Source organism: Drosophila arizonae, chromosome 4 (genome assembly GCF_054131065.1).
Source record: "Drosophila arizonae isolate 15081-1271.41 chromosome 4, UAZ_ARI_1.0, whole genome shotgun sequence".
Taxonomy (NCBI): Eukaryota; Metazoa; Arthropoda; class Insecta; order Diptera; family Drosophilidae; genus Drosophila; species Drosophila arizonae.
Genome location: NC_142924.1, coordinates 1,898,730 through 1,925,870, shown reverse-complemented (window position 1 = coordinate 1,925,870; position 27,141 = coordinate 1,898,730). Strand labels below are relative to the sequence as shown.

Sequence of the window (27,141 nt, the reverse complement as noted above, 5' to 3'; positions counted from 1 at the left end):
GAAAAAGTCCGCAAAGAAAGTCAAGTGGAAAGTTATTTACAAATTGGTTTTAATTGACGTCAATTGGAGAAGCATATGCGTTTTTATTAAAAGTACATATGGAAAGGGCACCCCTCTCAGCATCTATACCCAACTAGGAGAAACTTAAAGGCCTGATCTCCTTGAACAGTGTGCGTATGTAGTGAATTAGCTTGGGATCGCGATTTCTTACATCCGTGGCCTGTGGATACATTGAGTTGATCAGGTGATGCACATCCGAATAGACCTATAAAAACAGAGGGGAAGAGAGAGAGCGAGGGCACATAATACGCTTGCAGATAAATATCTAGGGGTTACAAATACCTACTCCAATGTTGCGCCAAGTGAGGTGATAGCTTAGCTTAATCACATCGACATCATCCGTACATGCCTCAGAGACCTCCACAAATGTTGAGTTGTCGGGCGTTACGCGAATTGTGACATCCGCCCCATCGTTCACATCCTTGGGATTACGCAAACAGAGCAATATATTGCGGCGAGGAGCCAACCGATTCCAGTCGCAGCGATAGAACTTGATCAGCTTGCAATGGATGGCAAAGGCATCGTAGACATGCAACTCAGTTGCCAGATGCTTCTGCGAGAAGTAACCTTTCTCAATATAGTAGCAGGCATCGTGCGCTGCAAATATATTGATGTTATTCTCGCAGAAGCGCTACAGAAAAACGGATTCTCGATTAGATACGGAGATCTCTTTAATATCTGTACGATTCTAGTTTAGCTTACCCTACGCAACTCAGTGAAGTCTGATGTGGGCTCTTTGATTTCCAGATACTTGATCGGATTGGCAACATATTCCTCAATTATCTTTGTTGCGTAACCCCGGATGCCCGCGTTGGTTATGAACAGGACGACGCGCACATGATAGGTGTCCAATGTAAAGATGATTTCGTTGATACTAAAAAAAGACGAAAAGGAAAAGGAGTTGGGCTGAAAAATTTATTGCATTGAAGAATTAAAAGCTAGAGCTAAGCCAGAAGACTACAGAAATACCCTCTACCTGTAAACCATAGAACAAATTAATAAGGCTTCAATAGAGCATAGTCCCCATTTACGACTAGATAGCTATTTTTAGCGGACAAACCTGTATGGTCTCAAAACTCGACAGATAATCGGCAATGCTAATATCCTCTAATATACAGTTTCGTAGTTTCCCAACTTCACTTACTTATCCTTGTTGTATTGCAGGGACCATCCTTTGAAGGGAAAGTGCTCGTAACTTTTGAATGCAAACCCAAATACGCCCAATCGATCTGTTTGTATCTTAACTGTGCAAGATTCCGGTAAGAACTCGGTGTGTTTTATGTATCTAGTGGTCCAGTGCTTCACCTTGGGTAGCTCTTTTTTTGGCCTCAGGGACTCCTTAATTGATTTTTTGGTGGTCTCAGATTCGTTAGAGGTTACGCTGGCTGTTTCGCTGCCTGACCGTAAATCAATGGAAAAATGACCCGAGTGGGACGATCGTGAAATCTTTAGAGATGACATTGGTTTACTGTTCATTACGGACATGCGATTCGAATATGACTTTGTCCGCATATCTGACTGGGCTAGCCGTAAACCCTTAGTGCCAAAAGACTGATCCATTATTGCGTTTGTACGGGTCATATACTTTTTTTCGATTTCATCTAAGGTGTGCATTATCCCAAACAACGTGAGTTTTGTGGGATCCGTCGCATCCTGTGTTTGGCTTGTACGGCGGACTTTCACGTGTTTGCTTTTCAGCGAATCTATATCTGAGTCTTCAGCGGGAGTTTCGAGAGATATCGATGGCCTTTGCTGATCGAAAATGGGAAATAGTCTTTCGGGCCCTGTCTGCTTATCATAGCTGAAAAACTCTGCTTGCTTGTCTACTTCAACCACCTTGGCCTCTGCGTGATGCCGACGCAACAACGTGCAGCCACGCCCAGCTCTCTCGGCCACTTCTTCGGTTCGCTCCAAGCGGAACTCCATCGGAAACTTGAACGAGGACAATACACGAGGTATACAACATCGTGCCAGCTCATGGACTTGAAGGGGAGTCAGAGGCTTTCCCTGCTTACCGTCCACTTCAAAGTCATGCAATTCGGCTTCAATGTTTTTCGTGAAGCGCGTAACGTTGTTACGAAGTACACTTATGACAGAGGGACGATAGATATTTGTAGCATTCATCGACTTTCGCTTAATGAGCGTCATATTAGGTCTGGGTATACGTTCGTCTAAGCCCCCCGATGTTCTCTTCTTACTCTTCGCAATTTCCTGACCTGTCTTTGACGCTGAACGTTTTTTATGTTTCTTTTTGAGCTTGTGGACTTCTCCAGCTCCAATCGAAGCCTCGTCTGACTCATTATCGTCAATCTCCTCTTCGAAAAACTGACATACCACGGGCTCCCCGAATAGACACAACATCTTTGGCAGTCGGAAGGTTACACAGAAATATGAAACCTCATCTGGGGCCAGTTTTAGGTGTCGATTCTCCGGTGATTCCATTGCCTGGGTATAGTTAAATCGTGACTTAAGACGCGTCGATCTGCGACTGCCGACATCTGCTCGCACATCCTGCTGGGTATATAGTATTCGTCCATCCTCGTGCAGGGTTATATTGAACTTTTCAAATTCCTTGTGCATGGGCTTTCGCACAAAGTGCATCGAATAGAGGCCTCCCAAAATATTATATTGTCGTAAATTGATCTGTAACACTGTAAAGTTAAATCCCCAAATTTGGATATCCTACATTCATCGATTTACCTCATCAGGAGCCAATTTCAAATTTTGTGGATTTAGGAACTGATTTAAAAAATCGTCAAACTCCTGTTGCTCTTGCTCAATAAACCTCTGTAAGGGATCAGGAAACATACCCTCCGGTAACATTTCTGGCTCCCTTGCCAACCTTTTCGATAAGCGTTGCTCAGAGCGCTTTGACTTAGCATCTTTTGGGCTCCTAGCTTTGTTCGTTCTTTTTTCCGCTATCCGTGCTGCCGCTTCTTTTTGGGCCACCTCTCTAAGGTGTTACTGTTAGTTGAAAATAGAGTTTCTCACATCAGATTGCTGCGCTCACTCACGCCGTATATTGCTCATATTCGGTTAACCTCTGCTCTAATGCTGATATTATTTTGTCGACAAGATTCAGCTGCATCAGCCATTCGTTGACCAGACAATCGTCGATGTCCATTATGCCCCCGTTGATATTCACCGCGCCATCGATGACCTGCTCATAGCTCTTCGCTTCCTCCGACAAATGATCGAAAAGGGTGTGGACACAGCGCAGAGTTAGATTGTCACATAAAACACTAAGCGGTATCTGCACCTGGATGCCCACACTGTCCAAATCGGCCACTATTAGGGGTAGTCTGCAAAGCCAAATCAATTCAATTCAAAGCGAAACTCGCACTATTGTCAAAGCTTACTCCATGTATTCGAAGCGCACGGGCACATCGCTAAGCCACCAGACTTGATAATTAAAATTGGGACAATTGTAGGAATAGGTTTCCTTTATCCCATCGTATGACCTGAGAGATAACACTTGTAATAATTGTCAAGTCAATGTATAAGCTTACGTTCTGAAGGCACTCGGTGCTGAAACAATGCGGTAGGTGAGCTTATCAAAGAACACATCGATCTCCCGACTCAGTTCCGGACGCACCTGCAAAGGGTTTTTGATAAAAACGTTGGAAATAATCTATCGCTCTCTATCAGTTCCACAATGGACAACTTTATCATAGGTAAAATTAATTTAAGGACTCAAATTATATCTCCAATCAGTTTGAAACTGAAGCACTCACACATAATACTTCAATGATCCGTTCGGTTGATAGATTACACAAGTCGTGCTCGTTGTTTAGCATGCATTCAATGCGTTCGAGAGTAATGAGTATACGCGACACAGCTTCCTCAAAGAACTTGCCGATATTGGGCCGAAGTGTCTCCTGAAGCGTCTGGCGCGTCAGATCCTGCCGGAAGATGCTCTGCGAGAGAACACAGCGTTCATCCACAGCCAGTTCCCAATTGACCGTCGACTTCGTCTCCAACTCCTCGAAATAATTCAGTTCGGCAATCATTTTACGGATATCAGGCGGGTCAGATACACGGGGCAGGCCATCACAGTCGATATAGCGCTTCCATGCCAGCGCCTTACTCTGCTCGTACTGCAGCTTGTTGTAATCCTCAATCGACTCTAAATAAGTAGGTGGACCTTTAAGGATTGTGGCTAGTTTGTTGAGACTCGACACTGACCCGTTATAAAGCTCAGGCATACTTTCACATCCTGTATCCTCTGCATGTGACGAAGCTCCCGTGCTTGCCAGTCTTGCTCAGAGATAAACGGTACATCTTTGAATTCATTCGATCGAGCTCTACTCGATGGTTCTTTCCCTTCACCATTTTTGGTCGTTTTCTTTGAATTTAATTTTACTTTTTTATTCATTTTCATTGGTTTTTATAATTTTTTTTTTATTATATTTTTTTAATTATTATTTACATTTTTTTTTTTTTTTTTTTTGATGCTTATCTACACATTTTAAGATTTTTTTTTATTTTTTATTTTATTTTTTTATGTTTTGTCTGTGCGTACGTGTGTGTGTGTGTTTTTATGAATAATTAAAAACTGACAGTTAATTCTCTCAATACATTTTTACTCGTTTATAAACATAGAGAAGTCTATAGAAAACAAATCTAATACTATGAAAAACTCATTACATGAATTTCGTTAAGCATCCGCTTGACCTGAAAAAGCAAAAGCGGATCCTTATTCCTAACGTCCGTAGCTGAAGGATTCATTGAATTGATTGCCTGATGCAGATCCGTGTAGTTCTAAATGATTATTACATTATAAATTTTTACTCAAAGTACTCGATCTCTTTGAAACTTACACTCATATTGCGCCATGTATTCTTAAAGTCAAGCTTTATAATATCCAGATCGTCGGAACAGAGTTCGGATACTTCGACAAAGGTAACATTATCGGGTGTTATGCGCATTGTGACCTCAGTGTAATCAGTTGGGTCTTTAGCATTCTTCATGCCAATCAGTAAATTACGTCGCGATGCCAGACGATTCCAGCTAGAGCGATAGAACTTCATTAGCTTGCAATGTAGAGCCATGGCATCGTATGTGTGATCCTCCGTGGCCATGTGCTTAACCGAGAAGTAACCGTTGTCTATATAGAAGCACGCATCGTTTTCGGCAAAGATATTTATCCCCTTTTCATAGAAACGCTGGAAAACAAATCAACTAAATATTTATCGCGAAGCCAGAGAATAGTATGTGGACATACCCGACGCAGTTCACGAAAGTCGGTAATAGGAGTTTGTATATCCAAATACTTAACCGGATGTGCCACATAATTCTTGGTTATATCCGTAACATAGCCCCTAACTCCTGCAGCCGAAATGTAGAGTATAACACGTGCATGAAATGTATCAACACTTAGAATAATTTCATCATTGCTAAAGCAGGGGCGAAAAAAAGAACAATTTTCAAATGAGATACAGGATATAGTACAGGTACTTATATCTTACTTTTCTTCGTTAGGTTGCAGGCTCCAGTCACGGAAAGGGAAATGCTCGTAGCGCTTGTACGCAAATCCAAAGATGCCCAAACGATCCGTTTGGATGTTCATGGTGCGTGCTTCCTTGTCAAATTTGTAGGAAATGATGTGCTTGGTTGTCCAGCGTATGAGCCTTTGCTTGGGCTTCTCCGCCTCTACTTCCTGTTCTTCTGGAGTGTGCGGCACGGTCTCTGGTGAGTGGGCTTCCTCCACTTCGTCTGCCATTGTGGTGCGGCTCGATTGGGCGCCAGTCATAACAGTGGAGCCTAAGTTACTCGGTCGTATAGCGGTCATATGCTTGCTCTGTATTCGAACCGTTGATCTCGCTTTAGCGAACGATATGCCAGTTCGTGAATCCGAGCTTTGCAGTGCCTTTTTCGGTGGCTTTTTGGCCGTAAAGTCAGACTGAGACATAATGTCAATGTGCCTTGTAATGTATCTGGTGGAGATATTGTCAAAGGTTTCGATCAGGCCATACATGGACTTCTTGTCATAATATGGCTCATTAATATCATCCTCAGCATAATGCATTCGCTCCACAGACTCAAAAACGGGATAGACTCTTTCAGCTGCGTGCTGAACGTTATAATCAAAATCCAAATCGCCAACAACAACAGCTTCCTCAGTATCGACGCTGCGTCGCCTGATCAACAGATTTTTGGGTTTTGGTCGATTATCGGACTGCTGCTGTTCGAGCTCCTCTCTCACTTCCATTGGGAATTTGAATGAGGACAATATCCGTGGCACACAATATCGTTCCAACTGCCGGATTTTCTGATGATCCAATCTTTGCATCAAATTAAAATTTTCGACCGGCAACACACGCTCTCCAGGCAGTAGCTTACGGCTGGTTCTTAGCAAGGCAATCAGCGTGGGCCGAAATATGTTGATCGTTGAATTTGCGGCACGGCGAATTTGAGTCAATTGTGAATCCTCGATTACCTGGGCTGCTGTCTGCTGCTGGGTGGGCAGAGTGCTGATCCTAGATTTCTTTCTCTTCACGACCACTTCCTTTTTTTCCTCAACTATTGATGTTTCCGATTTGACCTCCTCCATGGTATCCAGGTATTGGCAGGGTATTGGCGTCCCCCATAGACAGAACTCTCGTGCCATCTGTATGGTCACAAAGAAATATGGCAATTCATCGTCCTCAAGCATATGGGTCTTGCGCTTCTGTTCGTCCATTAACATCTTTGATCGCTTTGTCATCACTTTGGTTGCTCTGGGACCCAATCGACTGTCACGATATGAGTTAAACAGATCGGCCACAACTTCGCGCTTAATGTGCAGTAGTCGTCCATCCTCGTGCAGGGTGACATTAAACGTCTGGTAATGGGTATCAGTCGGGCGACGCACGAAATTTATTGAGTATAGGCCGCCCAGCAGTATGTGTTGCCTCAGATTGATCTGAAAGTTCAAATGATCCAAGTGAAAATTAAATTTCAATTTACAATATAAACATGAATGATTGAAATCACTTAGAGACAGGCTACAGATTGTTAAAACTTGTAAAGCAATGGATCAATGGATCGATGGATCAATTGTAGCACCCATATTTTGCATTAGGCATACTTCCTTCGATTCAGGACTTACCACGTCGTCATCTATTTTGAGATGTCTTGGATGGTATATTTCATCGAGCAGATCCAAATACTGTTGCTGTTCGCGTTCCAGGAATGTGTTATACGGTTCGGGCAACATACCTGGCGGCACCAGAAGCGCTTCCTTGGGCGGTTTAGGTATGACGATCTTTGTCTCTTTGCCATCACTGTTCTTCTTTTCCTTGGCGGCGCGCTCCGTTCGCTCGGTGATGACGCGCATTATTTCCTCATAGATCTCACGTTTCTCAAGCAAAATGGCCAATAGCTCCTTTTGTATATCCAGCTGCATCAGCCATTCGTTGATCAAGCATTCCTCGATATCCAAAATGCCCGCATTGACGTCCACATTGCCCTCCGGAATGGGTGGATCGAAACTTTTTGCATATTGCGAGTAGTTGTCGAAGTTTGAGTGAATACAACGCAATGTGAGGCAATCGTGGAGCACGCTGAGCGGCATCTGAACACGAACGGACGTTGCAGCCATCTCGGCGACCATTAGCGGAGCTCTAAGGACAAAAGTTAACACCAATTGATATTGAAAATAAGTCCAATACTCACAGCAATTCTTCGAAACGAACGGGAACATCACGCAAAGCCCAGATATCTATACCATATCTAGGGCAACTATGACTCCAGGTGGCTACCAGCCCATCCAGAGAGCTGTAAAATAACCATTAGCTAGGACAACAAATATAGAGTACTCATAAGCAAGCCTTACTCCATGTAGACGCCATCCATGCGTATTACCCGATAGGTCAGACGATCAAATGAGTCATCAATCTCATGTTCAATCTCACGCCGCGCCTAAAACAGAATTATTGGATTATCGATTGTGAATTGGTATTGTGAACTCACTCACTTCCATGATCTCCATTTGACGTGCAAAGTCCACACGTTCCATTTCAATAGCCGTATCGAGCATGCGATCGATCTTGTTGAGCGTATCCAAAAACATGGTGATGTCCCGCTCATATTGGTCGCCTATAGCATCGTTGAGTTGCTCCTTGACCGTTTGCCTGGTTAGATCTTTGCGGAATATGTTCTGTGTGAGTATGGTACGATCGTCTACGGACAAGGTCCAGTCCACGCTCCGCTCCGTGAAGAATTGTTGATAGTAACGCTTCTTCGCCAGAAACTGGCGCATTTCGGGTGGCAGATATGGGCGTGGCAAGCCGTTACAGCGTAAAAAGTTTTCCCAATGCTCGACAGCGGAGCGCTCCTCCTCCAGCCGATGGAATTCGAGTGAAGATTCTGCAAAACGACAAGTTATCGGCTATCGATCATCGAAATTATCGGCCAATCGTTTGCTTACCCTTGATAAAGTTGCAGCAAACTTTAATTTCCTGCAGCTTTTGCATATACTTCTTCTCCCGCTCCTTCATTTCCTGCACGCTAATCAGCACCCCCGGACCTTCATCTTTGGGTTTAACCATCGTGTAAGAATTGTGTGTGTATGTGTGTGTTTATGTAGCGTGTACCTGCCTCTATCTGCGTGTGCGTTTAACAGTTAACTTATATAACATGTAAAAGGTTCTATGTATATGTATATGTATATGTGTGTTTGTGTTGTCATGACAATTAATTCATGATCGGGTCTGTTACACCTTGTCGGAACGAACCAAATCGAATTTGAAATTGGAAAAGTCGAACTGCAGACGCTTGTTTCCATCTCCTACTCCTGCTCCACGGTCATAACTCAGCCAGCATGTGGGTGCGGTTGGTCAGACAGCCAACTCCTCGCCAACTCCTGCTCCTATCTTCGAAATTTATTTGGGCTTCGTGCCAGAAAAACTTGCGACTTATTTATGCTTTTTGTGCAATTTTCTATTGCAACTGCGAGTAGAGAAAGTGTAGCTAGACTCTTGGCTCGTGACTCGTAGCCAATTGTGGAACCGGGGAGCAAACGAGGCAAGGTGCAATCAGACGTGTGCCGAAATAATAAATACTCTAAGAGCGGAGATAAGTAAAGTGTCTATAAATCAAGTAAAAGAACAGAAGACAGCAAGAGTGGAAGCCGAAAAGTAGAATATAAAATTGTAGAATAATGGAAAAGTATAATAGGTGAGAATAGATGAGAGAAAGAGAAGATTAGAGAAGATTGAAGACTATGAGATCAGAGAAGTAGAAAAGCTGGAATATAAAAAGAAGGAAGAGTAAACGAGTGGAAGAGTAGAAAGATGAAAGAGTAGAAAAATAGAAGAACAGAAGATGAGTATTCATAATGAAATAATAGTAGTAGTAGTGAAGAGAGGAGTAGAAGACGGAAGATATTTCCAATTTCCACACACATTCATATGTATATACACATTTCATGACATAATTAAAGTGCTCTTTCGCCAGGGTATTCGTTAGACAATGGCTCGTTCGCAATCAATTGATTAAGTTTTATGTCGCATTGTTAACCGAGCCATTTACATACGCTTACACGATTCGTCGTCATCGGAGACAGACATGAGCTCTGAGCAGAGAGCTGCGTCTGATCGATTACATTGATGAATGAATTTCAGAGCAACGACTGGACGACAACGACAACTCCCACACAGCCGCACGCAAGCTCGAGAATCGCGTCTGTAGACCTTGGTTTCTGCCTCCTCCCTTTCTCGGAGTATCTCTGTCTGTCTCTAGCTGCGCCTACTATTCTCTTGAAATTTATTTGTTGCCAGTTGTCTTTTAAATAAATTTCTTGTCAACCGTTCACATTCACAACTACGTCCATGTGCATGTTGGCCAACCAATGTCCTCTTTTGTACAAAATATCCTGTACTCAATGGAATTGGGTTAAAAGGGGGTATATTGGTTGAGAACTTATAAAGGAATATATTTCGGAATAATTAGAACGAGCTGAGCTAAGAGATATATCTATATCAGAGCAATAGAGCATTACAATAATACTAGCAAGAGAGAGAAAGAGAGAGAGAGAGAGAGAGAGAAAGCGAGAAGTGAAAATATACTTTATATAGATTCTACAAACCTATGTATTTCTTATTCTACATATACATACATATATGCATGCCTTTATATAGAAACATTCACTGAATAGCAGTATCTAATTTACAGGGTATTTCTGTGCGTCTATCAGCGCATCTAGTCAGCTGTCTTAGCTGTTGGTCGTAACATTCATCAGTTGTTTAGGCTCTGGACTGCGTCTGTAATAAGTCACTCGGCTTGACAAAGACAAAACATTTCAAATAATTTAATGAACTTGACAGACATCTCGTTCCCCCATTTGTTGCAAATACTTACGTATGTATATATGTACATATATAGTGCCAGCATATTTTTTTTGGAATTGTGGGGATTACAAAATGAGAGCCAAATAGTTTTGACACCTATTGGCAGCAAATCAATTGAATCGAATGGGGTCCCAAGATAAACGCCAATGCAGTTGAGAGTTAATGACGAGCAAATCATTTTGCCTAGCCATGCAATCATTCAATTATAAGCAGCTCCATGTTGCAGCTGCCCCACGTTGCAGGCAGCAGGCAGCAAGCAGCAAGCAGCTAGCTTGCAAGTTGCAAGTTGCAAGCTGTTCGATCCTTAGCAATTTTCTCGAATTGGATGACTAGATGACTAGATGACTTGGAATGACTGGATGACTTGGCTGACTTGGCTCTGTCTTGGCTCTGACTGGACTGACTTCGCAAAGAGCCACCTCACGTAGTTGTCTGATGTCCATGTGGCATGCAACATGGCTAACGAGCGAGCCAACTCCAGCTACACACAGCTCCAATTCAGCTCCAAGTGGAGCTGCAATTTGGTTCGTTGCTTGCCAAAATAATTGACATCTGTATAGAAGTTGTTTGCCATTTGATTTGCGGCTATAATCGAACAAGTGCAACGGCAGCCGATTACGTTGCCAGCGAGTGAGAAATTATGCCAAAATCAAATGCTGGGAAAGTGTATAACAAATGCACTCCCTCGCCGCCTCCTTCTCCTTCTCCGTCTTCTTCTCCGTCTCCTGCTCAACACTTGCCACATAACTTAACGACTGCCTTATCGGTTCGAGCTGCGATTAGAAAGCGCTCAGAAAAATGTTGTCCATGTTTCACATTGACAGCAACTTGTTTACCGTTTTTACTCTCTCTCTCCCCAGCTCTCTCTCTCTCTCTCTGTCTTCTTCTTCTTTTACTACTTTTTTTGTAAATGTTTAAACAATGCTGCAACTTTTGGCATTTACATGAGAATCGCTGCTGCTCACAGAAGACGAGAAAAAAAAGCAGCTGAGCACAATATGAGCATAGATTCTGTTCGCCCGTTGCGACCCAAGTTGTGGCAGCTGCCACAAATTGAGTCTAATTAATTTGCAGCGAACTGCATGGCCAACTTTCTATGCCCTGCCAGCCAGTTAGGGCATTGCACTTTACTCAAGTGGTTTGTCCCTCAAGCAAACATGGCAGAATTTCCCTAAAGAGATTCTGTTTTATGATCTTCCCGTTTTAGACTTTTGTCCAGTCTTCTGTGGCTTATAAAGAATTGGATTTATTAGCTTGAATTTCTTGTACTATACAAAATGATAAATGACAGGCAGAAGCTCAACTGCTTGGCTCTTCACTCCTCAAAATTTTCGCTAATTATTTACTCAAACAGAGCCTAGAGGCCCCACATGTATGCCTTAGCTTTGATAGCTCTACGGCTAGTGTATAGACTTGGCTGCTTTGACAAAAACTTTAGTTAATTTCTGTTTGGTCGGTCTTAACGGTAGATGCATGTTTTTCTATGTTTAAACAATGCATTTGAGAAAAAGCTACAACAAACAACAACAACAACTAACAACAAGAGCTAACTACAAATTTGTTTAGTCTGAAAATCTATGCAAAGGCAATTTGAATAGCCGAACGAGCGAGCATTCAGCTAATGCCTCAGATATGTAAATTAGAAAAAACTAAATAAATTCTTTGCCCAGTCGCCAGTTGCCAGTTGCCAGTTGATTGGCTTACTCCGAGCAGCATACCCATCTCGAACCGAAAGCCCCAGACCTAGGCCCAGTTTCTCAGTTCCCCAGTCCAGCTACGTTTGCTCTTTTGCTTAATTGTTGTCTGTCTCTATCTCTCGCTCTCTGTCTCTATCCCTATCTATGTCTTTCGATTTCTTTATTTTGATTTTCATTTAAAATTTACATACATTAAAAGCACACATTGTTTGTGGCATCTGCAGAAGCCAATGCTGGTGAAAAGTGAGCGTGGAAAGCGGCCAAAAGAAATAAAATAGGAATGCTCCATTTGGCGACAGCCGACCAGAAAATACATTTACATTTTTTGCTGTTGAATTGTCCCAACGATTTTAATGATGCCGACTAGTATATCTAGCTGCATTTAAGCGTAAGGTGTTTGATCTATAGTTAAGGTCGGTCATGTCGAGCTAAAATTAATTAAAATTCTGACATTTATTCTCTACTTTTAAATAAGTAAAATATGTCTAATTTTTTTTTTTTTTTCATTTGATAGAGATCTATACAAAAAATAATAATACAAATTTTTGAATCAAAGATCGATGATTATAAAAATTACTCAAATGGGGATTATCTAGGGGTAATCTTTTTACAATTACATACATAATATATGCCATATGGTTTCAGACTGTATACATAGACATTGTATTTTTTAAATTTAAATTTAAACTTTAACCGAAAACCCAATTCCAATTTCCATTCCGATTCCGATTTCAATTCCGATCTATAAGCAAACTGAGCAAACTTTTTCGCTGTCTGAGCTAGTTAGCAATAGCTAGAGCAATGGACAGAGGGGGAATGGGTATATCGTTTTGGGAGGCAATTTAAAGTTTTGCCAGGCCACACCCAAAGTGACAGTTGCCACCGATGCGGCTGCCGCTGCTGGTGGCAAAAGGCCTCAAGTGCCGCCTTATCAACTGACGTCGGACAGTTGCAACAATTTGCATTTGCGAGTCAGTTGAAGTTTCTACTTATCGCACTATGTCCCTGCGCTCTCTCTCTCTCTCACTCCCACTCTCTCTATCTATATCTCTCGCTGCGTCTCTCTCAGTCTGTCTGTTGCCTACGTAGCTCATTACGAATGCAACTGCGAGGACTGGCCTGGGCCTGGGCTGTCTGTCGTGCAACAAGTGGCAGGCAGTCGGGTTAGCGGCAAATTGTGCTGCCACATTTAATTGGCAACTTTTGGCACGCTCAGCCACGTTGCCTTTATCGATTTATGATGACGACAAACCGACAGACAGACAGTCGAACGAACGGACGGACGGACGGACAAATGGACAGACAGTCGGACAGATTTTCTAGTTTTCCAGTTTCTTTTACTCAATCTCTGACTGCTGCCACAGCTGTCCGCTCAATATAAAAATGCAAATTTAAGTGGCAAACGGAATGACAGAGTACTAAAAAAAAACTGGAATCAGAATTGGAACTGGAACTGTAGCGTGCACGGATGGGAACGGGCTGAAGCGGCGGAAATCCCAGCTGGGCCCAGCTGGTTGTGCAAATAAATATTATTACTTCAATAAGGCTGCCAACTGTGCCCGCATTTAATTATACGGCAAGGCATAATAAAGACTGCAGATACCCTGTAATTGCTCCCTAATTAGCCAACTTATAACTCTCGGTTGTAACAGCTAAAAAGAGTAAAGCAATGACGCGTATCGGAGCTCTTATGCCAAATATTTTAGTTTTATTTTATAAAATCGATAATTATCGATATGTAGTTGACTTGAATATGAAATCTTGTGCAGACTCTAGTTTACCTCAGTGAATCGAGGGCAACTAGGTAGTCGATCTTACACTTATTGTGCATAGAAACGGCAAACACAATCAGCGCTTGATCAAAAATCAATATAATTTCGTGTCGCGCTTTAATGAAGCATTTTTTGGAAGCACAATAACAGAATAAGCAATTGTCATGCGGTTGCAAATGAAATGTTGCAGCTGAAATGTTGCAGTGAGTGGGCACAGCAGCGCTTGGCCCCGATCGGTTCGACAAGGCGTTGGCTTTCGGTTCGCAAAAGTCTGACTCAGAGTTGAACTAGTTGTTGGCCAACAAAATTGTTTGGCTGCTCATTGCTAATATAAGTGCGAGCAGTTATGCTTTATTTAATTCAGCCACGCCCAAAAGCAGCTGCAATCGCTGCTGCAGCAGCAGCAGCAGCAACAGTTGCTGCTTGTTAGACAAGTTACCAAAAATAGACCAACAACTGGCTGAACTTGGCTTGACTTGGCTTGGCCTAGCCGGATCTGGCATGGATTGTAATTGCCAAGACGCCCCTCTCTGCTGTAAAAGGGGGCGTAATTCATATTCGACTTTTATGGTGTTGCACGCGTTTTGCATTCCCAGCAGCAGCAACAGCAGCAACAGCAGCAGCAGCAACTGTTGCAGCTGCAACTTAAAATCTCAACACTTTATAGGCCACTCGCTGGACAGTTATTATATGTGGCAGCTCTTAATGAACATGTCTCTAAGTCCAGCTAACAAACTGGCTCTCTTCTTCTCTCGCTGTCTCGCTCTCTCACTCGGTTTCCTTCTCCCTCTTTTGCTCAATCATAATCCCGCTGTTCGTCTGTCTTGTCTGAGCTTGCAATTGATGGGTTCAACAGATCCGTTAGTGCCAAATTACAAATAGGCTGCACAGCCAGGTGCTGCAGCCACAGAGCGAGAGACAGAGAGGGAGATAGATAGATAGGCAGATATACAGAGATATAGGGAGCGGCATATGGAGTGAGCACATGAGCTGGAGCTGGAGCTGCAGCTGGACGTGGCAATAACCAACAAGACATTAACCCGGCGCATGCCTCGCCTCGGCGGCAAGCTGCATGCTGCATGTTCAATTATTGAACTCTCAGCTACAGTGAGCACTCGCTTGCAGCGCCACATAAACAGCTGCTGAGTGCTAGCGCTGCTGGCCTAGCGAGCTGCAATTGCAACTGCAGCCACAGCCGAAGCCAAAGCCAAAGTCCAAGTCAATAGACCCAAGCAAGCCACGCCCGCACTCCGCGGCGTCCACCTCTGCCCCTCAGCAGCGAGCCACAAAAACATAAAACAATAAAGTTGGGCGCTGCGCTAAAGAATAATCGCATAAATCATGCGGACTTGCGGCAACGCGCGGCATCTAAGCTTCACTAACGGGCAAACGGACCAACGGGCAACGGGCAACGTGCAACAACAACGTGCAACAAGCCGAACCGCCGTAAACCAAAAACAAAAACAAACCAAAGTTCAGTACACAAACACAGTATCCGCAGTGGGCTAAATGCAATTTGTTTGAGAATTTGTTTAAATATCGAATAATCATAGCTGAGCCAGTGAGACTCGAGAGAGATTGGGATATTCATTTTAAATTTCTAGCTATTCAGTTGAGCTTAAGGATTTGCGAATGGTCCAACGAACTGACGAACGTATAGGCAGGCATCGCAAGATCAACATAGATTAAATCAAACATATACATATATATATGTATAGACTGTTTGAGGTCTGGCACGAATTCTTCAACATATAACATAGCCTTGATAATATATACTAAATTCTCATAATTTATATATGGAATTTCAATAAATTTCCCCTTATAATTCTGAATATAACATTTTATTCCCTCATTTATTATAGATTTTGGTAGTGTTTGCTCCCATTATAAATATAATATTTCTAATTCTTTCATTTATTTCAGATATAAATAATGCTTGCTCAAAAATCGATACACTTTCCTTGCTAACTTTTATGGAATCTTTAAAACGGTAACTATTAAAATATTTATTCTTAATAAAATTGTTAAAAAATTCAAATAAATTTATCAATTTCTACATATGAAAAATTTCAATTTCAATTGCTTTCGTACCACTGTGCTTTGGTCCAGACAGCTGCCGCTGCCGCTGCCGCTGCGGCAACACTTTTCTTGCCTTAAGCCAAATTTATAGCGATCTAAGTAGGTATAAAGCGCTCATTTTGTGGCAGCCACGTTGACTTCGTTACGTTGCCAAGGAGTGCCCCACAGGAGTAGCAGGCGAATGGGGGCATAGAGAGAGAGAGAGAGCAGGGAGAGAGGACGAAAGGCTTTGTTTTTTTCTTCTTCTTCTTCAGTTGCGCCTCTTTTCGCGTTCAAGAACAATAGAAACTGCACTGCACGAAAGTTCGGAGCGATTTCGTTGCCTAAATGAGTGAACAGCAGGAGTAGCAGCAGGAGTAGCAGCAGCAGCTGGAAGTGGGGCATTGGGAATCAGCGGAGCTGTTGACATGCCGAAACAAGGGGCGCGGTTGTTGTTGTGGACAGGGGCGAGGGGCTGCTGGCGATTTTGAACAAGAAAAAAAGAAAAACGCAAAGAACTTCTTGACGGGCTTTCGCTTTGCGGCCAGAACAAGCAGCCAAGAGTAGCCAAAGAGCCTTTGTTGTGGTAAACAGTTAGCAAAGTGAATGGCAGCAAATGTGGCAAGCTGAGGAGGGGCTGGCCACCGGCTGGCTTAACTTGCAACAAGCTCAAAAATCAGCTTAAATGCGATTAGGCCAAAAAAGTTAGTCAAAAAGTACGAAACACGGGCGTGGCTAAAGCGCTGGCAATAACCGTTAAACACAGCAACACCTACACACTCACATGCACACACACACATGCCACATGCTGTGGCAAATGCTCAAATGACATTCTAATGCCCGCTGCATCGAGCGGCTTGCAACAGAAATCGCATTCATCACGTATGGGCTGACAAAATGCGAGGCAGCCAAACGTTGCAAGACAGAGCGAGAGAGCAAGAGAGAGAGCGAGAGACACTGAGAGAGACAGAGGTGAGCTGCAAGTCCAAACAAGTTTGCTGCCTTGCCGCCTTCAGGCTCATTATTATGCGCGCATTGTGCGTGGCAAGGCAACAGGAACTGAGGCAGGCATGGGCGAGCAGGAGGCGGCGGGAGGCGGCATGCGGCATATAGGCATAGGAATTTGTGTGTGTGCAGCATGTGGCTGGGCAAGCAGCGTGGAGCGTGCTCCGATTCTCAATTTCAATTGCAATGCGACGCATATGCCTCCAGGGACAATCGCCATGCGCAGCAGCAGCAGCAGCAGCAGCAAAAAAAAACAAAAACAATAAAAAAAGCGAAATGCGAAAAGGAAACCAAACGAAGCAGCCAGCGCCAAGCTCCAAGCTCCAAGCTCCACACAATTGCAGCACAGCTCCAGCTCGCATCGCAATTAAACAAAGCCCCGCGTCCAGACGGCCGCAGACAATGCGCCGGCCAAAATGGGCAAAGAGTCGCCTTGCCCCATGCGGCTGCCAGGCTGCGCACGGATCGGCCAGGCCAGGCAGGGCCAGGCAACAAGGATTCAAAACGCATTTCCGCCAACGCGTCCGACGTTCGTTCGCCTTGCGTTTATGCAAAATTCGCCTATCAGCGAACGTCAATCGCAGCCCATGCAAAAAGGAGCACAGGCACAAGTTGTAGAAGAAACAGAACACGCAGAAGAAGAAGAAGCAGAAGCAGTTATGGACCAGGAATGCAACTCGCAGGGGGAGCGGAAGCAGCAGCTATGCCATATGTGGAAACAGCCTGTCCAGAGAGCTGCTTGTCATATTTAGTTGGCATAACAAAGAAAAGTTGCGGCCATAATCGCTTTTAAATCGCCACAAAATCGCCAGCAAATCACCAAAGGAATAAAAGGAGCTAAAAGGCAGAGATATGGGCGGTAGAAGATAATAAAGGGGAGGAGGGAAGGAAACGAATATATGAAAAAGGAAGAGAAAAAAGAAGATAGAGAGAGAGAGTGAGTGAGACACATAGAAAGAGATCGATAGACATAGAGAGAGAGCGAGTCAGAGACATAGAGAGAGAGAGAAAACTAGATCATCTCATATCAGAAAAATAGAGAAATATAACGACACGCATAGAAACATCTATCTAAATCAACTCAATAACTACAGCCCCAAACAACCAACTTAACAGTTCACGCGAACTAGTTCCGTTGTAAAATCGCACAACTTGACAACCCTAAATGCTGTGATTGCCGCCGATTCCGATTAAAGCATCTGCACTGAGGCATCGCCCAATTCCTTCGGCCACAATGCAAATGAAGCGCTTTCAACGCTCCACTCGATGATCCATTCGTTGCCTTCATCAAGTGAATGCCCGACTCACACACACACACACACACACAAAGAAACTCAGTGAAGCGTCTAGTGTTGGGGCAGGCATAAATTTGCGCCACGCCCCTCACCCGCCTCCACTGCAACCACTGCCTTAGTTGTCATCAAATGTGCGCCTTAATTTTCCCTTTTTTCTCGCACAATTTTCCTTCCTCGTTTTCTTTTTTTTGGGACATCAAAGTTGGTGAAGCGAAAAACTTTACAATCCATCAAATTAATGGTGCAATGTGTCACAGGGGAACAGCTGGAGCTGGAACTGGCGTAGGAACTGGGCTGGGTAGCACAAGTGGAACTGTTCGAATTTGATTGATTCAAGCAAAGGCTGATTGAACAAAGCAGCATTTGGCAGTTGGCGTGATTGAGAGCTTCTTTTTTTGGCAACAGTTCTCAGCAACAGTTGCCACTGTTTGCCACAGTGTAGTCCACCTGTTGGAGAACACCTTCCCCCCCCCTCTCTCTCTCTCTCTCTCTCTCTCTCTCTCTCTACCGCTTTTTAATGTATTCCTTTCACCGGGATTTGCAATCGCATGTGGCCTCATCACATATGAAAGACAATTAACTGCGGCCCACATGCAGGCGCCTTTCACCAAGCCACAAGGGGCACATATTGAAAAAGAAACAGAGGCAGAGATGGAGAGAGAGAGGGAGAGAGAGAGAAGTGGAGAGGAAGTGCGAGAGTGGTTTCTGTGGGCAGTTTTGGGCGATATGCAAATGCCATCCCACAGCCATTTGCACATACAAATGTAACGAACATTTTATAGACTTATCACGCGACACTCGCAGACGGCGAGACTGAGGCGAGAGCCATAAATCTAAACGATAGGCCGCCCACTCGCAACGCGACGAGGCGAGAAAGAGAGAGAGGGAGAAGGAAAGAAACGGCAGGAGCAGGAGCCAGAGCGAGATGCAGGAGACAACAATGTAGCAAGAGGCATGTGGCGGGGCGCAGGCGGCAGATCGAGCGGCAGCCATCGTCACGAGTGGCAGCAATTAATTTTCATACGCAGACGCAGTTGCTGATGCTGATGCTGCTGCTGCTGTAGCAGCAGTTGCTACTTGCTTACTTGCCACACGTTGCACGTTGCAACAACAAATTGCGCATCGATGTGGCGACTTGTGGCATTCTAGGAAAATAAATTTAAATAAACGCAGCGTCTGCTGCAACTGACCAGAGCAAGACGAAGACACCAGCTTTAGCAGCAGCTGGAGCAAGTGGGGCAGGGCCCAAGGGTGTAGCACAAGTATGAGTAGCCACAACTAAAATACCCTATATATGGGAGATTCGATTAGCAGATAAAGGAAAATGGAATCTACTCGATCTCCAAATCCATCAGCATCCAATATGAACTGCTAAGCTGGGAACAGGAAAAACGAAGGATAAATCTTTAAAGTGATTCCACAAAGTCCTTAATGTAGTAGAGGCAATCTCATGCGCCACTGATCCAACTGTGCTAATGAGTAAACTGAGAGAATCCGGAATGAACTAGTGAAATAGTTCAGCAAATGAAACTAGAGCACTCGAGTAGAGTCTGCATATAAAGAAAGAGCTAGAGCACTTAATCTCTAGTCTCTCAACTGCTGAACTGAGCTAATGCTTAAAATGAAAGACTTAAGAATGAGAATTTGAAACAAATGGAACTAGAACAGAATAATAAACTCTAGCCTAGTCTCTCTCTCTGAGCTGCTAAACTAACTCGACTAGTGAATAAAATGAGGATCTCAAGAATAGACATTTGAACTGGTTCAACAAAGAGATTTCCTATTAGACTCAGAAATGAACATTTGAACTGGTTCACCAAGTAGAAACAGTCATTCCCAACTCCATTCCACTTCCTTTCCTAGGGTATACAAATCTATGTAAATTGGCTCTAAAACAAAATCAGCAAAGGAACCCAGAGGAGGGCCGGCCCATGCGGATGAAGTTAGATGTAGACAAAAGGCTTTAGTGTTGCAACCTTGCAGGCTTGCAACATGCTGCCTGCAGACCGTGTTGAGCGCGTTGCAAGTGTTTTAACGATGTTTGCAAGGCGCATTACGTGATTTGGCCGCCGCCTACTGCCAGGCTCAACATTGAATGTCTGCAGCATGTTGAAATTTGAATAAAATCGCGGCAGCAGCAAGAAGAAGAGTTGCCTCCGCTGCGGCAGCTGCCCCACGCCGAGCTCTGTGGACAGCGGCTGACAAAGTGGCTGCAGCTGAAAGCTGGTCTCTGCTCTGCTCTGCCGGCAGGTTTAGCTGCTCTGCTTCTTCTCCTCGAAGGGGCGTATCATTGTCGCCTGTCGGGGCGCAAACACTTTGTGTCGATAACACACGAAGCCTGTGCATCGTCGGAATCCTCTTGCACTTGCCTCGGCCGATAGCGTCGCAGAAGTCGAGCTGAAACGATAAATTAGCGCTTGCAACTTAATTTGCTAGTCAATTTCCCTGGCTCGCTGTAAAAGGTTGCCTGGACCTCACTCTATTTCTCCCCTCTCTCCCGCTCCCTTTCTCTGACTGCCTAAGTCTCTCCTCCTTCTCTTTCTTACTCTCTGTGTCTCTCTCTCTCCGTCTCTCTGATTCTGCCTTTTTTTCTCATCCTTGTCAGTTGCTATGCCTTTTGCTTTCTTACTATCTCTTTATGTCTGATTTTTCTAAATCTCTATATCTCTCTGTATCTCACTCTCTCTCTCTCTGTATTCCCCTTTCTCCGTATATTTCTCTATATCAGTCTTGATATTTAGAGGAAGAGAGCTATAGCGAAAAAGAGTGTGTGATACATTTTCTTTATTGCTTTCTCTCTCTTTCTCTTCCTCTGCTTATCTCTATTTCCCTCTCTTTCTCTCTTTCCTTATTGCTGCTCCAGCTGAGTCATTAGAATCTGCAGCTGCGTCTGCACTTTGGGCTTAAATCCAATTACGCGCATTGCTCAAAGGCCCCAAAGCGACTGTGCAGTTGCCATAGAGATGCCAGCTTTAAAGCCGCCAAAAAAGAAGCTAAATTCAGATGAAAGTTTAGCCAAGCAATTAATTATAGCTAAGGGTCTCGGCTGGATTTATTAATTTCTTTTCGGAACTGTTTCTTATTTTATTCCCTTCCGTTATAATCCATCCTGTTTATTCTATACTACCTGGTTCTGCATTCATATTTACTTTCCTTTCTCTACTCTGTATAAAAGTAGCAGCAAACCAGCTAAGACACGCAGCACTGCCTGACTGAACGAAGTGCCCACTGCGCTGGCCGATCGGCAATTTGGCCTGGACAACAACAGCTACAGCAACAACAACAACAAGTAGAACTGAAAAGCTGGTCAAAAGCCGCTGGCCAGCATTGTCCACTCAGTGGGCACTTTTGCTTTATTATAGCAATGCTTATACAGATTAGAATAAATCAACTTGCCCCCTCTTCGATCTCTTCATCTTCTGCCTGCTGCGATCAGCAAACGCTACCGGCAACAATCTGGAGCCACAATTGGGGCTTGGGCTAGAGCTGAAACTGGGATTGGAATTGGGTTTCGGTTTGGGTTTGGGCTTGGGTTTGGGACTCGAACTGGAACTGGTTAAAGGCCAGCTGCACCCCACACACAGACGCCCAGTTGGGGCCACTTATGAAGTGGCCAGGAGGCTAAGAGGAAGTCGGCACAGATAAGCAGGCAAATAGCTTGGCTTATGCCACACAACACAATAAGAACAACAACAACAACAACGTAGCATAGGCATCATGGGCAACAACAACAGCAATGCGCCAAAGGGATATGCAGAACAGAACAAATGGGGCGAGCTCAAAGTGCAGCTGCAAGTGGAGCATATTTATATACGGATATAGAATTCTCTATGCATTCTCTATTTGCTGCCACAATGCAAATCAGCAAACGAAGATGAAAGAGCCAGTCGAGGAAGAGCGGGAGAGATTTGGCAATGGTTGTGAAGCCAAGATCTGAAAAAGAGTTGGAGAAGATATGTTGTAGAAATGATGTGAAAAGGATCCGGAAGAGATTTAGAAAAGAGCTGGGAGATATTAAGCAATTGTTGAAGAGGAGGAATAAATCTAGAGAAGCAGAGGCGAAGGGAGTCTATAAGAGAAGGATATACCTTATCGATTTATCTATTCATCCAAAGGAGATATACTAGAGGTATACAAAAGAAAGGAATTATGTAGAGGAAATCTGAAAAATCTGAAAACTCTAGAAAAAAAATCTAATCATAAATAATCAAATGGTAATCAATTATAAGTTATGCTTGCCCTGATATGCCCTTGACAATCTCTTGCCTCTCATATACAGCAAATACCAGAGCCAGAGTTAGGCCTCAATTTACATGTAGAGCCTGTAATTCCCCTTTCTATAATAACATAATCCTTGCTTCATTAGCATTGTATCTCTGCAAATCAGTTGGCTTTCGCCTTGTAAACACGATTGTTGTCGATTTGCGGATCGGTTAACATATCGAGGCAGCAGAGCCGGAGATTCTAGTGATCCCGATTCCCATACAATGTCTCGACATGCGGCTCAACACTTTGCGACCCGGCGAGCTTACAAATTAAACGCATTCAAGTGCAAGATGCTGGAATTTTGATTGGGTCAACAACAAGTCGGAAGAGGCGCGCGGTAGCTGCGATGCCATAACAAAATGTGTCAAGTGCCAGACATAAATGCCTAAGTAAAGGCCCAGCCAAAGGAGTTGATTCCTGCTACTTGCCCTCTCCTGATCTCTCCTGGTCTCCCCTGCTGCCTCCTTCCGCTACTGCTTCTGCTTCGGCTCCTTCTCGTTCGATTGCTCGCGGCCTTTTTGCTGTTTGCTCTCGCCATTCGACATGCAGCTCAGCTCGGCTCGTTCGGCTTCGCATCATGAGACAATAAATTTTCGGTGCGTCACTTTTTTTTCCTTCTCCTCTTTTTTTTGTTCTGCAGATCGTTGGTCGAGGCTGCGGCAACTTCGGCTACGTTTTTGATACCCTGCAATAGAGAAGAGGTATATTGTGTGTGTTTTGGCTGATCTTGGCTTAGAAGCTTTTCTTACTCTTTGACTAGATTTGAAAGGTTTGATAATATCGGACAATATAACTAGGTCGGACTCTACGATGGGATTCCAGTGAAGTCTAGTATCTTGAAGATAGAAGATACAATAAATATGAAGTAAAGATAAGGCAGATAAACGGATAGGCTTCATCTCTGAATCTACGTATATCTACGCCAATATATCTATAACTAAACAGCTGCATCTATATCTATATAATCTTTTCTGCATATGAAGTTCGTCTATCAAATATATTCTTATCAAAATGTTTTCCATTTCTATGCAGCGCATCTGTTAGTCGTGTAAACTCGATGCTCGCATCGCTCTTTGGTTTTTGTGCGCGCTTTCCAATTAAAAATGCGCCACAGTTTTCGTCGCAATTGGAGTTTGGCCGTTGCTCAGCTTGTACTTATTTGTAAGTTGCACGCATGCAGTCGAAGAATGTTGCCACAGAGACTGCTGCAGCGCCGTCTATAGCAACAGTTGCTGCTGCTGCAGTTGCTCTTACTGCTGCTGCGTCTGTTTTGGTAGATTCTTCTGCTCAGCAGCTTCCACGTCTGCCACTGCTTCTCGCATTCCCTTTTGCTTCTGCTTGTGCGCCTTCTTCTGCTGCAGCCCTTGTATCCCCCTGCCGCCTTCTCCTGCTGCACTATCAACGATCTGGCGACCTTCTGCTGCGCCTGCCGCTTGCTGTTTTCATTAATTTACATAAAAATATCTTAATTGCAATGCCTCGTTCTTTTTCGCTTCTTTATGCATTATCAACGGCCATGTCATGTCGCCGACGCGTCGCCTCGTCCGCACGTCCGCTGGCCACGTTCCACGCTCCTCCTGGTCCACTTGTCCAACGACTCGATCATTGTGGCTGACAAATTTTCGGTGGCAGCACGTCAAGACGTTGACCAAAAAGCTTGCGCATCCTGCTTGCTGGAGTCGAAACACATGTTCTGCGACACCAAGCGCCTTGCCTCTGCCCCCCGCCCCTGGGCCCGCATCCAGCTTGCTCACCCGCTGCATAATCACTAATAAATGCGCCTTTCAGTGCTACAAAAATGATTTGTTGATAATTAATGCAGAACCGAAAGCAAAAAATGAAACCAGTTCGCGCGCTTACCTCAAAAGAACAGCAAATTGTGTTGTTGCTGTTGTTGCTGTTGCTGTTGCTGTTGTTGCTGTTGCCTTTGCTGTATGATGCACAATCAAGCCTTAAACGCAATCAACGCACAGTAACTCATGTCTGTGCGGCTCCCAGCTGACAGGCTGCAGATAGAAAGAGATAGCAGGCCAGCTAATTGCACGGCGCAAGCAAGCCGAAGTCGAAGGAGTTCACATAACAAGCGCGCAATTAATGCGCAGCATAAACTAGTAGAAAAACTTGTATCATTATTATTATTATTTTCGCGATCAAATTGGCAACAGAGGAATAGCAAAGATAATCAGTGTTGGTTAATGCACGAGACACGCGTCAAATCTGCTGCAGCACATTCTTAAGCAGAGCGTGAGAGTTTTTTTTTTTTTTTTTTTTTTTTTTGTATATATGTATATTTTAAGCGCTGAATCTGTACAATGCAAGTTTAGTACCTTAACAACACAATTCGAATTTTTATATAACACCTAACCTTCTGATGTATTCAGGAGGACTTACAAATATATATTTACAAGTATCCCTAAACGACTTATCTCATATTTTTGGCAAAACCCAAGCGTTTTAATCGCCTTAGTGGTCTCGCAGGAAGCAATCTTCTCGCTAGTCTGCTCCGGTGTCTAGCCAGTCTGTCACTATATCGGCTAGTGTGTCTCCCAATCTGTTCCTCCACAGTAAACAGTTTCAGATCTCGATGTAGAGTTGAGCCGCGCACATACCATGGGCAGTTTGTAATTTGCCGCAATACACGATTTTGCAGGACCTGTATGCGTTTATAGTTTGATTTTGCGCATATTCCCCAAATCTGCACACCGTAGAGCCAAATTGGGGCTATACAGTGGACATAAACCGCTCTCTTAGCTCTGAGTGACATGGTGCTGCGTCTGTTGAGCAGCCACCGCAGTTGTTGCATGCGTTGCCCACATCTCCTAGCCACTGCCTTAAGATGAGGACCAAATGTTAGACGCTTGTCAAGGGTGAGAAAGAGACTGCAAAAAACAATAACACAAATGTAAGTGTTAACATTCCGCTGCTAAGCAGCTGTTGTAATGCTAATTATAAAAGAGAGTAAGCTTAGACAACCAATCAAGGCAAAGCAAGGGCAATGCAGAGAGCGGAATGGGGCGCTGCTGCTGCTGTTTAGCTCTCTCTCTGCATGTGAGCACGCAACGAAAGGGAAAGCAGCACACAGAAAGAGAGTCAAGAGTCAATGAAATACTAATTACAACTCTCTTCCTCTAACATATTCTCCTTAGAAATGTTACTTTAAACCAGTGTTGAGCACTGTTGAGCTCAAAAAGCGATTTAGACAATACGCAGCACTGTAGTGTGTCATGAAATTGGTATTCCTCGTGTTTTTTAATTGAGCTTCAAAATGAACACTGACAGGATTGCAAGCGAATTAAAGAAAATACCACTAGTCCTCCAAAAGGATGCACTACACTGGAATAAGATCATCCAAGAAGGAGGCGACTACATACAAAGTTATGCGAACATATGTGCGAAAATCTTTAAGAGGGAATTTAATGTCAATAAGTCGAATTCCCTACGAAAAATCGGCCAAATCAAACGCCAAACATTGCGAAACATCAGGCAAATTAACAAGAAGCGCAAAGAACTCAAAGAATCGGTAAGACTGCTAAACATCATCCAGAGTCGTACTCAGGTCATGTATGAACGCGTTCGTTACTGGAGCAATGATGAGCTACTGCAGGAGTATGACCTTGAGTCGAGCCTGGCTGCTGGCAACATGCTGGAACTGCTGAAATTCCTAACAGAGCGCTACAACCTCGAATGGGAGGCCTTGGAAATGGTCATACGTAAGTGGCAGCACTCGCCCCAACATTTTCCCACCTCTGTTACGCGACGTTCTTCCACTTTCACTTTCAGGCCACCTCAAAAATGTGGCCAGCATTGACGAAGCCAAAATGCTGGTGCAGATTTGGCTGAACAGCACCCACGCCGAGGGGCACGAATTCATGAGCAAGCTAGCCGAGCTCCTTCAGGCCACTGAACAACATCAAGCCGCTTCCCAGCAGGATGCAGAATATGACTGAGTCGTTTATCAATGCTGCTCAAGAGTTTATTTAGCAAGTTTTCCGCATAACATCCAAATATTCCACGCACAAAAATAGCTTTTCGCTGTATCAAATTTCCCACTATTTTTGTTCACAACATGAAACAAAACATTTTCATTTTTCAATCATTTCATTTTTTTTTTTTTTTTTTTTTTTTTTTTGTTACTGTTTATTGGAAAAATGTGTGTTTCTTCTGTTCTCTGTCTGCACGCCAAAAACCGTTATTAATTATAAAGAACTTGCAAAAAATTGTTTGTTTTTTTTTTTTTTGTGGTTTTTACTTTTTTTGCACATTTAAAATTTGACTCGATCTTTTGCTATTTTTTTTTTTTTTTTTTGGTTTTTGTTTTTTTTTTTTTTCTTTCTCTGTTTGACTCACGCGGTAGCAAAAACAAAACTTAATTTGTAATTTGACTACAACAACATTTTGTTTGTTTTCTTTGTTTTACATTTTGTTTCGTTTGCCCAATATATATTTGCTTGTATATATAATTATTATAATTGTATATATAATATGCAATTCTGTAGCTAATTTTCCTTTTTTAGTTGTTTTTTTTTTTTTTTTTTTTTTTTTTTTTTTTTTTTTCTGACATACATTTCCTAATTATGTATATATATATATATATATATATATATATATATATATATATATGTATATACTATATAATGAATGCATGGCGTTTTGTTTT

The 27,141-nt window shown here is 43.4% G+C and overlaps 3 protein-coding genes across 5 annotated transcripts; 1 reads left to right on the top strand and 2 right to left on the bottom strand.

The window, feature by feature from the left end:
- Positions 1–32: 32 nt before the first annotated feature.
- LOC108614741 (uncharacterized) lies at positions 33–4,601 on the bottom strand. Of its 3 annotated transcripts, none has more exons than XM_018008984.2 (10): positions 4,246–4,601; positions 3,795–4,186; positions 3,570–3,655; positions 3,420–3,521; positions 3,075–3,362; positions 2,761–3,013; positions 1,205–2,703; positions 763–934; positions 343–691; positions 33–265 (listed from the first exon to the last, which is right to left on the bottom strand). In XM_018008984.2, the coding sequence occupies exons 1-10, from the start codon at positions 4,439–4,441 to the stop codon at positions 117–119; spliced, it is 3,486 nt and encodes a 1,161-aa protein (XP_017864473.1). In that variant the 5' UTR covers positions 4,442–4,601; the 3' UTR covers positions 33–116. The 3 variants fall into 3 exon arrangements, 2 of the variants coding, with proteins under 2 accessions (XP_017864473.1, XP_017864475.1); XM_018008986.2 differs by having other exon boundaries at positions 347–691; positions 4,246–4,600; XR_001915910.2 differs by lacking the exons at positions 33–265; positions 343–691 and having other exon boundaries at positions 795–934; positions 1,121–2,703; positions 4,246–4,600.
- A 21-nt stretch (positions 4,602–4,622) lies between these two features.
- Positions 4,623–8,982, bottom strand: LOC108614709 (uncharacterized). The gene is made up of 9 exons (XM_018008945.2): positions 8,471–8,982; positions 8,018–8,409; positions 7,877–7,962; positions 7,717–7,818; positions 7,151–7,664; positions 5,529–6,964; positions 5,285–5,456; positions 4,881–5,225; positions 4,623–4,821 (listed from the first exon to the last, which is right to left on the bottom strand). The coding sequence occupies exons 1-9, from the start codon at positions 8,589–8,591 to the stop codon at positions 4,690–4,692; spliced, it is 3,300 nt and encodes a 1,099-aa protein (XP_017864434.1). The 5' UTR covers positions 8,592–8,982; the 3' UTR covers positions 4,623–4,689.
- Positions 8,983–15,797: 6,815 nt separating this feature from the next.
- Positions 15,798–26,580, top strand: LOC149268962 (uncharacterized). Its single transcript, XM_089467641.1, has 3 exons — positions 15,798–15,850; positions 25,631–26,194; positions 26,265–26,580. The coding sequence occupies exons 2-3, from the start codon at positions 25,750–25,752 to the stop codon at positions 26,429–26,431; spliced, it is 612 nt and encodes a 203-aa protein (XP_089323767.1). The 5' UTR covers positions 15,798–15,850; positions 25,631–25,749; the 3' UTR covers positions 26,432–26,580.
- Positions 26,581–27,141: the final 561 nt, after the last annotated feature.

Coding starts and splice junctions, on each gene's coding strand:
- LOC108614741 (XM_018008984.2), bottom strand. CDS start 4,441: ATGAAAATGAATAAAAAAGTAAAATTAAATTCAAAGAAAACGACCAAA. Junction 3,656..3,794: donor GGATCATTGAAGTATTATGT/GTGAGTGCTTCA, acceptor AACCCTTTGCAG/GTGCGTCCGGAACTGAGTCG. Junction 3,522..3,569: donor GCACCGAGTGCCTTCAGAAC/GTAAGCTTATAC, acceptor GTTATCTCTCAG/GTCATACGATGGGATAAAGG.
- LOC108614709 (XM_018008945.2), bottom strand. CDS start 8,591: ATGGTTAAACCCAAAGATGAAGGTCCGGGGGTGCTGATTAGCGTGCAG. Junction 7,963..8,017: donor GTCAAATGGAGATCATGGAA/GTGAGTGAGTTC, acceptor ATTCTGTTTTAG/GCGCGGCGTGAGATTGAACA. Junction 7,819..7,876: donor ATGGATGGCGTCTACATGGA/GTAAGGCTTGCT, acceptor GTTATTTTACAG/CTCTCTGGATGGGCTGGTAG.
- LOC149268962 (XM_089467641.1), top strand. CDS start 25,750: ATGAACACTGACAGGATTGCAAGCGAATTAAAGAAAATACCACTAGTC. Junction 26,195..26,264: donor GGCCTTGGAAATGGTCATAC/GTAAGTGGCAGC, acceptor TTTCACTTTCAG/GCCACCTCAAAAATGTGGCC.